Source organism: Carassius auratus, chromosome 30, assembly GCF_003368295.1.
Source record: "Carassius auratus strain Wakin chromosome 30, ASM336829v1, whole genome shotgun sequence".
NCBI lineage: Eukaryota > Metazoa > Chordata > Actinopteri > Cypriniformes > Cyprinidae > Carassius > Carassius auratus.
Window position 1 is genome coordinate 17128601 of NC_039272.1, and position 11996 is coordinate 17140596.

Below are 11996 nucleotides of genomic sequence, written 5' to 3' on the forward strand. Positions count from 1 at the left end.
TCACAACCAACTTTGAGATAACAACTTGCAGTCTACCTTCCACTCTCAAAAAGGTTATTCTTTTCTGTGATACTAAAACTAAATTTGCTCATTTAAGAGGTCATGAATAAAATAGCTAATATACACAGGAAATTATGTGGCACTCCCTTTAACAGTGATGCTTCTTATAGTATTTTCACAGCATAGAAGAAAAGAATACAATAGAAAAGTAGTGTAGGAACAGGGTTTTCCCTCTGCATTTAGTTGTATATGTTTAATCACGACATAAAAGCTTGTGCTCACCATTATCCATTTGAACTCTAAATCAAAGTTTTCATCATGGGCTTGGTTTCCTGACCCATTTTTTCAGTGAGTCTAATCACAGTTTTTCTTTGCACACAAATGCACAAAATGGCCTATAAATCAGTCAAATTTAGTCAAACCAAAACTTAGTAATGACACATAAGCACATCAGCACAGCATCATGACTTAATGTTAGCAAGCTAATAGGTTTGCAGCAACACTGTTATCAAAGAAATAGCATTACTGAGTAAGCACAAACCTCTTCTAGACATTAGTTCTACATTTTTCATTTAATACAAGCATTTATTTCCAATCCAGCAAAACAAATTATCTGATAAAATACTGCTGAGTGTTTATCTCCATGTAAGGCATCTTTCACTAACTGTGTTCAGTGACTGTGATTACACTCCGGGCCTGTGCTTTTCCGAGTTGCTGTGGATACCTAAACATTGTCCAGTGTCTTGGAATCACATGCAAGCCATGTGAGGTTTATGCCACAGTTAATAAAGCATTCATCAGTGCAAGAGGGCTTAACAATCACAATGTTTGGGCAATTTACCATCTTTGAAATGCTTACAAGGTGTTGTTTTTTTTTCCCATAGAGACAAAAAACAGATACAGTGGGCATCATGACCTCCAACCAACACAGACCAAAAACCCCCTTGAGCCTCCGCTCAAACACAACTGTAAGTTACGGCTCCATGAGCTCAGAGCAACCAGATAGTGATGCATCCCCCATGCAAACACCTGTCATCTCTCAGAAACGCTCCTACATCGCAGTGGCAGTGCTCTGCTATATTAATCTCCTCAACTATATGGACCGTTATACTATAGCAGGTGAGCACACCATCATTTAAGCCATACCAAGTGGGATGGTTCACAGAAAAGTCATTTTAAAAAGAGACAGATGTTGTTCTGGTTCTTTTTCAGGTGTGCTGGTTAGCATCCAGAATTACTTTGGAATCCCTGACAGCACATCTGGCCTCCTACAGACAGGTACCAGTTACATCGCACTGACAATACAGTAAAAAGAAAGAGAATGTTGAAAAACAGGATTTTACAAAAGTACTTCCTGATCGGAGATGAACTTATAGGTCTTTTTCTGTCATTTTAGTAACAAGCCCAGAATTATGTTAAACACAAGTAGATTATTATGTGTAAATGATACAATTGGTTTTGGAGCATGCTTTACTTGAAAGAACCAATAAGTTTAACTTTAATCTGGTTTTCAGTTACATATTTGCAGTTTTATGCTCTAATCACTAAACTGTTCAGCTTACTGACAGTCACTGAAAAAAAAATTATATATATATATATATATATATATATATATATATATATATATATATATATATATATATATATACACAGTGTCTGTGTGTGTGTGTGTATGTGTATTATAATTTTTACTTCATCAAGGGTGCATTCAATTTATTACAGAATTGACAGTAAAAAAAAAAAAACTTTTTTTATTCATCAAAGTAATGTCCTGATAAAAAGTGTCACAGTTTCCACAGTAAATTATTAAGCAGCACATCTGTTTTCAACATTGGTAATAATAAGAAATTTTTCTTGTAGCACCGAATCAGCATATTAGAACGATTTTTAAAGGATGGTATGAAACTGAAGACTGGAGAAATGGCTGCTGGAAATTCAGCCTTGCCATTATAGGAATAAAATACATGTTTAAAAATATTCAAACAGTAATCAGATATTTAAAATTGTAAAACTATTTCAAAATATTTTTTGCATTTAAACATGAATTAACATATTTACAGTTTTTATCTGTAGCTTTATGTTCTTGGCGCCAGTTTTTGGTTACCTCGGAGATCGCTATGACAGGAAGCTTATCATGATCGCTGGGCTGATTGTGTGGATCGTCACGACATTGGGCAGCTCTTTTGTCAAAAAAACGGTAGAGTACTTTAAAGTATGGATTTACAAGTTCATCTTTTTAAAGTCTCACAATGTTAATGATATGTTTAAACTTGTACCTACACTTTTGACCTATATACATAATATATTGTATATATTGTATTATATTATATTTTAAATGTTTACTATCATTTTAACAGTGTTAAAATTTTAAGAACAGAAATAAATTTAGTTTTAAGTTACATAGACTATCTGTCTTTACTCTTACCACAGCACTTTTGGATTTTGGTGCTGACGAGGGCCTTGGTTGGGACTGGAGAAGCCAGTTACTCCACCATAGCTCCTACTATCATTGGTGACTTGTTCACTGGCACCAAGAGAACACTCATGATCTCCTTCTTCTACATCTTCATACCAGTCGGAAGGTGAAGGTCTTACTGCAAAATATATATGCAAACTTATTCAGACTTTTCAGAGTTTGTATGACTCTCTGTGTTTGCGTGTTCCAGATTAACTGTGAGTCTGTGCTTTAGTGGTCGGGATTTTCAGTGACTTTTTCTGTAGGTTACTTCGTCAAATGAATGCCTTTATTGAGTATGTCATTGACTCATTTATTCAAACGATTCATTCAAAAACTCTGATTCGTTTACTCAGCTGATCTGCTTAAAATACTGTTGCTCAGAGAATGATCATTTCTTTGCTGTATTGAAAATAGACAAAGTAAATGGCAAAACTATGTCAGTGTAGGTTACTCAATATTAACCCTTTGTTTTTCGAACTGTTGTATAAAATCACAATTACAGCACTCTTGCTTGTGTGGTGTTGTATACAAATTTTTCCTTTATTGACAAGACTTTTGTTTAATCTTTTTTTTACTCTTTCTGACTGTATGTGTTCCTTTATCTTCATTTAGTGGTCTTGGATATATCTTGGGGGCAACTATAGCTAATGCAACAGGGGATTGGCGTTGGGCCCTGAGGGTAAGATAATCTATGTTTTCTAAATATATATTGAGATTGACAACATTTTAAAGAAAGCACCGTTACAGCTTTAATGTGTTAGATTTAATATTCTGTTAATCTTGTTGTAATTCAGTCCATTTAAATGTAGGCTCTGTACTGCATTATATTTTAAGGGTCTAATTGGATTTCATTCTATTGCATAACTGTACTCCATTCAAGCTAAAAACAAAATCACTTTAAAGTGAATCAGAGTTAAAGCAGTTTATATGCTTTGATCTCACTTAAGCATTGTTCTTATAGAGGGGGTTCAAAGCAGTATGGCAGAGGATCTAGCAATTATTTGATCTCAAACATCAAAAAATGAAGCGTATTAAAAAAATGCAGTTTTAGTTAGATTTATTGATTCATTCAGTTAAAAGTAAAATGTCATTTACAAGATTCAGTTCAACATTGCTGATTATTTTAGTGGCTTTGCAATATAAGCATGCAGTATCTTGATTTAATATAATCAAGACATTTATAATGCTACATTTAAAAAAGATTGTTTAGCAGCTGTATGAGTGTTGGTTCTGATGTAGTTCAATCCAGCGCTGGGAGTGCTCGGTCTGCTACTTCTGGTGTTTCTGATTCCTAATCCTCCTCGTGGAGCCTCCGACAACCAAAGTGGAGCAACCATGGAAAGCACCTCTTATATTGAGGACATCAAGTACCTCCTGAAGAAGTAAGTCATTGTAGAGATTCAGGTTACATTAACTTTACATTTCATTCAATTTGACATATGCTAATTACACTTGTAATGATGTCTGGGTTTAAGCTTAGCTTCCTGTGCTATATAGGGCAGTGGTTAACATGTGGGCACAGGGTGACCTAAAATTATTTAATAAACCATTATAACTAAAATGTTCAAAACACACAATGTGATATAATGTGTGATTAACCTAACGTTCATTATACTCCCTTAAAGGATTACTTCACCCAAAAATGTACCCGCCCTTATGTTGTTCCAAACCTGTAAAAGTTTCTTTCTTATGTTGAAAACAAAAGAAGATATTTTGAAAATGTACTTCTATACTAGGGAAAGAAATATGGAAGACCATCAATTGTTTGATTACCAGAATTCTTCAAAATATGTTATTTTATGTTTAGCATAAGAAAGAAACTCGTACAGGTTTGGAACAACATGAAGGATGAACTATCCCTTTAACTATTATTTTTGGATCTGTGCCTTCTTTCCAGTCGGAGCTTTGTCTGGTCTTCTCTTGGCGTGACTGCTATGGCTTTTGTCACAGGGGCTCTGGCCTTCTGGACCCCCACCTTCCTGTCTCGTGCACAGGTTAAACAGGGTCTCAGAGAACCATGCAATGAAGAGCCCTGTAACCCTTTAGACAGGTACAGCAAGTCTCTTTCCTTTTGACTTTATATATCTGGGCTGATCTTAAAGGAAAGCAGTGAAGTTATCAGTAGAATAGTAGACCGTGAGATTAGCCAAAGATTGGTTTAACAGCAGAGACTTCCTCTGTGATGATGTTTATATAAGCTAGATTCTTGGTTAGATAAGACATACTCTCAGTGCAGCCGTTTTTTTTTGCAATCCTGTTAATATATCTGTTTCTTACCATTTCTCCAAACCAAGTTGAGAGTATTCATGAGTTTGACAAGTCAGACTGGTCTGGTAGGTTCTGTTAGAATCTGAGACAGAAATTGATCAAACACTGTTTTTTCTTTCTCTTGTGAAAGTTATATCTTCGGAGCTATCACAGTGGTGACGGGGATTGTTGGAGTGTTTCTGGGCACCTTCATATCAAAGCAGCTGAGAGACAGAGTGCCCAACGCGGACCCTCTCATCTGTGCTGTAGGCATGCTCAGTTCCTCCCCCTGCTTTTTTCTTGCCATCATCCTGGCGGCCAACAGCATCCCAGCCACATACGTAAGCAAAGACCAGCCACGTTCCTGCAGTTGGCTGGATTAGTTTGTGTCATTCAGTAGTTCACAATAGTTCACCCCAAAAATGTACATTCTGTCTTTGTTTAATCACCCTCATGACGTTGCAACCCTGACTTCTTCTTTTATTGCATGTGCTTGCAATGAAATTGAGTAGTGCGCATTGTTGTATTAAACCCTGTTGACTTTCATCGTATGGACAAAAACAGTTGAAATGTTCAGATGAATGTTCTTCTTGCTTGTTTTTCACAGAAGAAAGACAGTAATACAGATTAGAATTTTTATTTTTGGCTGAACTATTAATATACTCCTAAACTTAAACAATTACTTATGCACATAGATTGAATGTTTACAGTGTAACATAGATTATTTGATGTCATAGTACAACATATCCACAAGGGTGTGATATAGTCTCTAAATATTTGTCTCTGTTTGATTTTTGTAATAATACAGACATTCATTGCTATTGGAGAGACTTTGCTGTCCCTCAACTGGGCTATTCTAGCGGACATTCTGCTGGTGAGAGATTCACGCTTCTCAATACAACATAAAAATGGGTGAAATGAAACACACTCTCTTTTAAATTAGCACAGCATGTGGAGACCTAAGTGATTCAATAAAGCTTATGGTATAAGATGAAAAAGTTACACTATTATGCTTAATAACTTCCGAAATGTTGAGAGTACTGGTGTATTGTTTAATTATTTGTTCTTCACTTTCAAGTTTGTGATTATGCGATTACAACTGTTTATTTATTTTTAATAAAAGACATCTTTTAAATCTTATTCTTATTTTATTTTTAGTATGTTGTTGTGCCAACTAGAAGAGCGACAGCTGAGGCATTACAGATTATGGTCTGTCATCTCCTTGGAGATGCTGGAAGTCCATACCTTATTGGTGCGGTAAGCATATTTTAATCCACAGTACCTTCATATAAAATAGCAGAGGGTTTAAAGGTTTTGCCGTCACTATCCAGAAGTGCTCTGGAACACTTGACACTACTGGATACAGAATTGCACCTTGTGTTAATAGCAATTGTCTTGGCATAGTTACTTTTTTATTTTTCACAGTGTAATTTAAAAGACAAAAAGAATGTTATGTTTTTGTGTGTCTTGTTCAGATCTCAGATGCTCTGCTTGAGTACAAGCCAAAATCTCCCAGCTGGGATTTCCATAGACTGGAATACAGCATTCTTCTGTGTCCATTCATTGGGGTCTTGGGAGGCCTGTTTTTCCTAATAACCTCTCTGTATATCAAAGAGGACAGGAAAGCAGCAGAACTGCTGGCTTCAGGTAATAACAGGCTATTGTAATTACAGACTGTCCAAACTGTCTTTCTTCTTGGTGTCTACTTGTATGTTCGGACATCATCAACTGATTAGATTTTACATACGTTAAAAAAAGGAAAAACATTATTCAATGCATGCACAGCACAGACCTAAGCAGAATGAAAAACACTATAACAATATTAAATATAAGGGACATTTATTTTAACATTGCCATTCATAGATACTGATTAATTGTTGATATCAAAACCTGGTTATATCAAGCTATTATATGATTAAGTCATATAATAATTTAATTTAAATGTGAAATTAATTGTAATTTATTCTAAACACACCTTATGACCTCTGTTAGCTTACCACTTGGCACAGATAATATTGTCTGGTAGCTAGTGACAAAGTATAAAAGATTACACTGTGACCAAATCTGTGGTGCAACATGTGATGCTGGGACAAAGGCCTCTTGTCCTGATGCATCTTTTCCACTAACGGGTGTTATATGAACAGGGCATGATTATGAGAAAATTGTGTGCACAAAAAAAATAAGAATAATATAGAAATCTGCGTGCAGTTTTCTAATTTAAGCTAAAATTAAACTAGAAATTCATACTTTTTAAGAAATTAATTAGGAAATTATCTTTTATTAAGCCTTTTTTAACAAAATTGTTGAGTTGACATCACAGAAATAAATTACATTTTAAAATATATCGTATTAAATATATAATTTGTATTTAATTTAAATATACAATATTTCTGTTTTTCAGCTTTGGTAATCATATGAGACATCTTTAAAAAAAAAAGTAAAATATCTTTAAGTGTACAGAATATAGGCTACATGATTTTAACAATTAAAAATAAAACATACATCATTTTAAGAATGTCTTGATATTAAAATGATTGCAGTTCTAATGATAGTAGCGCTTAAGCTGCACAAACATGATTTCAGATTATCCATTTAGCAACTTGTGTGTAGAATCTACCTAAACTATTCCTAATTAATATGATGGCATAACATTTCTTTGTTTTAAGCTCATAAATCCTGAGTATAAAGATTTCCTCTCCTCTCTTATATCTATAAAGAAGGAAAAACAATAAGAGTAGTTGTAATCCAGAGCCACCAGTAGCTTCCTCTGTCTTCATATCTGCTGGTTCTTTGTTTAGAAAGAACAAAGGATACTGTTTACTGCAGCTCTTTCTGTACTTGTCAAATTTCTGATTCATCGAGGGCCGAAATCTAATAATATCACAGTTCAAAGCACTGGTTTGGAAATGTGAAAGGCTGTCAAAAATGCAGTCTTGGTGCTGGTTTAGAATGTTACTCTATAGCGGTACATAGGCATATATTTGAATAATTTTCTTCCTTTCCATCTTGTTCAATTCAGGACAAGGCAGACAAGCTCCTGAACCACAAGGTGACCTTTTAAACACCAACCAAGACCTTGGATGAGCTTTGCTGCATCAAGCAGACACTTGTGATTGCGTATGTGAACGCATGAAATAAGACAGATCTTAGAATTTTTGAATATATGAGAAACATGTAAAGTTTACAACACAAGCACTGGACTGCAAAATTACTAGAAAAAAAAGGCATTGCATTTTTAAACATTTTTGTAATTGTAATGCCTTACACTCGTGACTCAACATTGTTTTTCTTACATATTTTCCTTATGGGAAAATAAACTGCCTGCAATAATTTATTAGATATAGTTTTGCCATTTTTACCCATTTATGTTTAACAAAATGTTGTCAGACAAAGCTTGGTATACCATGTTGCTTTTGTCCTGCTTTTTTCTCTTGGCAGCTGTGTGCTACTAATGAGAGCCTCAGGGGAACAAGGGGGAGAACATCCCCTTCTGGACTAAAACTGAAAGCTTGAAATACTGTATGTACCAAATTAGTCCTCCAGTGTACAAACTGAGACTTGAAATGTGTGGCAAATTAATAGGCTATTTAAATGTTATTATTATTTTTTATTGTACCATTGATCTTTTTTTGTACAAAAGGCTTTTAAATAAATCCATATGCTTTTTATTTTCATGGCTTGCCTGCAATATAATTTCCATATAAACTAGCTATTAAATTCTGTCATAGCGCTAAAAAACAGTAGGTGGCAGAATATACTTATGTTTAAACCACCACAAAACATTTAGACCTGAATGTATGGAGTATTACTGAGCAATATCCTGAAACCTCCGTGACAGAGGTAGTGTCAAATGTGGTAGTTAGAGTTTCTAAATATGGTTAATTCTATTTTCAACGTCGGGTAAGGCACCTCAGAATAAACCTTAGGAGGTCAAGAAAACGGAGCTGTTCTATTTCCTGTTGCGTTCAAACCTGTAAAAAAAATGTAAAATTAATGATGCATCTAAATACAAATTAATTTATATATATATATATATATATATATATATATATATATATATATATATATATATATATATATATATATATATATATATATATATATATATATATATATTTTTTTTTTTTTTTTTTTTTTTGGTCAAATTAGCAGTTTACACATGATAAAAAAAATGTGTTGCTCTAATTTTTTAACAATAAAAAACTTCTTAGTTATAACAGTTTTAAAAATTGTTACATAAAATGTTAGCATAAATGTAGGACACAGCTAAATGCTATATTTACATTTAAATTTTTTTTTTTTTTTTTTTTTTTTTTTTTTAGATAAGAGTGCAGTGAGTGAGCGATGTTGGGGTGAGAGAGGGGGCGGGCGAGTTTGAGAAAGATCTAGGAGCTGGATTCGAACTCGGGACGCCCACAATGCAACAGCGCCTAAAGTTAACTTTAATGAGAAAACACACTTTTATTACAATTAATAAGGTGGAAGCCAAAATCTCCCACATATATTTATTTACTTGTCTAATAGGTGTAAAAAAAAAAAACTGTATTTGCTCCAAGAGTCACCGAAGTGCATGATGTGCATGATTACTGTTGAACCTGTGCTAATTGTCTTAATGGTCCTAGTCCTAAGAGATCTTAAGTCTCATTAGCCCACCTGATGAAGGTACTAATTAAAAATCCATTGCCAGTATTAGCCAAGTCCTGTAGTGTGTGTTAAGCAGTATTGTGAGCTACCTGTACACTTATCACGTCATCTTCTATCAATACAGTCCAGTAATCTAATTTATTGATTATTGCTTTAATGGAGCTGAATAACTGTTGCTGATATTTAATAAGATGCATGAGCCTTAGCACTTGTTGTCCCTTAGGGTTAGGAAAGAAATCAGACAAACCTATTTATGTCTCAGTGTGTGCATCTGTGTATGTGATGCCTGTGAGACATGCTGCCTGTTTTGAAACGGGGAGCTGTCAATCATCCAGCTGAACCCAGTGTCAATGTCATTACACATGAGCTCACAAGTCCTAACACCCCCAAACCCACTCACACACATATCATATAACCATAAAGCGTATAAAAATAATGCAGCTACCCAAACACAGACCTCCCAACATAAACTGAGCCGCTTGCTTCAGATAGGCAGTCATTTTGTCATCACTTATACAAATAAACCTGGGACAAACTCCACTCAAAGCTCATTCCCAGGGTTTAAAATTAGTGGTGTGCTTAATAGATGTCAAGATATTCTTGTAACGGTGCTGTTTGGCAGTATTGAATGGACAGATAATATTGTTTTCCATTTTTGTAACCAGTAGTCCAGTGCACACCCTTTCAAATACTTTCCTCATAACACTGAACTTAAACTCGGAGTGCTGTTGACCAAAGAAGGTCAAGGTAATTCATTTAAAGCCATTGTCGCTTGTTTGTTTGCCTTTGGCTAAAATCCATTTCCTCTAGCCTATTTTGTTCTTCTCATTGTTTTTCTGACCTTGCGGTCGGAATTTGTAAGCCTTTTCGACAATCTTCATACTTCAGCTTGAATAAGGAGGTAGGCTACATAACCACACTGAGAAAACATGGACACACGCACATAGACATAAACATACACGCATACCTGAAAAACATTCCATTCGGGCAATAGTTTGACCCACGATTAGGACACAATAGGTATTATGTGCCCTCCCTTTATCTGAGCAGTTGTATGTTTCCCCTGATTGCCCGCTGAACCTGGCAGGAAGCTGTCACAATGGCTAATAAATATACAGGACGATCAATGAGAAGCGTTACGGTGAGCCAAGAGGAGAGAGAGAGAGAGAGACAGCATACAGATATACAGTTTCATAACCATGCACATGAGGCATGCAGTTTAAAAACACAATATTCTATGCACAACCTGACTCATACTTTCATAGAAACTAAATAATTGATGCACTTTGATTTATCTGGCATCTGAGCAATACAAAAGAACAAAGCGCTTTACGGTAACTCTTTAGGTGAACTTAAGATGTGCTATATTTTCCTGTGTAATTTGTTGTGCTGTTTATTCAAATGCCTTTAGCTTTTGCGTATGCTGAATTATGATGATGCTATGGCCTTCATAACTCAGCTTCTGCTTTACAATGCTGTAATTATTGTTGAATTGCATTTTGCTGTGCTGCTCTACAGCATCATGCTGGGTCATACTTGAGCTAAAATTAACTCTATCATTCTCTATTCTATTTTTATTTTATCTAATTGTTGTATTTTTATTTATTTAAAAAAACTTGATCTTCTAATACTTACACTCTATTCGATTTCTATTCTAACGGCTTGCGTGTTTTTTTTGTTGCTTTTTTTTAATGACCCTATAATACTAGGATTCTAAATTCTTTTGACATGTTTTCTTTTTCTTTTTAAAAATGATTGTTTTTAAGAATGGAAAAATGTTTTCCATTCTTTTTCTATTCTATCTACTTATGGTCTGCTCTCTCATTTGTAGCATTGTAAAATTCAAGTCAACTCACATGCATCGATGGAAAATTCAGATTGATTCTAGGGAATCGGTTCGTTCAGACAGTTCTGTACGTTTGAAGCTATACTGTGTCTATAGCTCTATAGGCCCCAGATGGCACACGATGAAAGCCTTGTTATCAGTGTCTCTCTTGTGTTGGGGAGGAAGAGGCCACTCCCTGTCTTATCACTCTCGACCGGAGGGGTCCATGACATCACAGAGGTCCCTACATGTATCTGATTACTAATGTGCATTCATAATACTGACTCATCGCACTGTCCTGTCTGTTCAGAGCACAGAACATGGATGGAGTTATGCCAAGACTAATTTCAGAATCTATTTTTATAACCTGGGCTGACACACAGGAGAAGTTTGTATTTCCTTGACACATGCCATCAAAAACAAGCATTACACAGATTCAAATGGTCGACATGATATGAAAGTTTTTTTGGTCAGGTTTGAGTAATTCAGTGGCGCATTGATGCCTTGGGTTTGAAGTTGTACTATATAGTCATATATGAATAGTCAAGTCAGTGTCACATATTCAGTGTTTTGTAGTGAGATGTGTTTTACCTCTACTGCATGCAAGTGTTAGTTTCTCCTGGACCTGCTGTGAATGTGTTGTTTGGGTTGATTACAGTCTGCTAATGAACTGCAGATCTCTAATAGTCCTGCCAGGATTCACTTAAAAGCGCTGCTCTGAGATCAGCCCTCAGTATATGGATTCCTATTAGCACTGCAATGAAGCTTCGAAAACTTCCTGTTTACTTTACTGACTGCTTTGACAGAAAATTATTACATCCC

General features: G+C 35.1%; 1 protein-coding gene across 2 annotated transcripts in view; it reads left to right on the forward strand.

Moving 5' to 3' along the window:
* Positions 1-8378, forward strand: part of LOC113049443 (protein spinster homolog 3-like) — a 9383-nt gene extending 1005 nt beyond the window's left edge. The window contains exons 2-13 of one of the 2 annotated variants that reach the window (XM_026211796.1): positions 885-1119; positions 1213-1278; positions 2061-2197; positions 2431-2582; positions 3071-3137; positions 3698-3840; positions 4356-4508; positions 4857-5046; positions 5514-5579; positions 5864-5962; positions 6181-6352; positions 7725-8377. In XM_026211796.1, the coding sequence (XP_026067581.1) occupies positions 912-1119; positions 1213-1278; positions 2061-2197; positions 2431-2582; positions 3071-3137; positions 3698-3840; positions 4356-4508; positions 4857-5046; positions 5514-5579; positions 5864-5962; positions 6181-6352; positions 7725-7789 (1518 nt within the window). In that variant the 5' untranslated portion in view covers positions 885-911 and the 3' untranslated portion in view covers positions 7790-8377. Of the gene's footprint in view, positions 1-884; positions 1120-1212; positions 1279-2060; positions 2198-2430; positions 2583-3070; positions 3138-3697; positions 3841-4355; positions 4509-4856; positions 5047-5513; positions 5580-5863; positions 5963-6180; positions 6353-7724 lie in introns of those variants that run through there. The other variant, XM_026211797.1, reaches the window with a different exon arrangement.
* The last annotated feature ends 3618 nt before the right edge of the window (positions 8379-11996 follow it).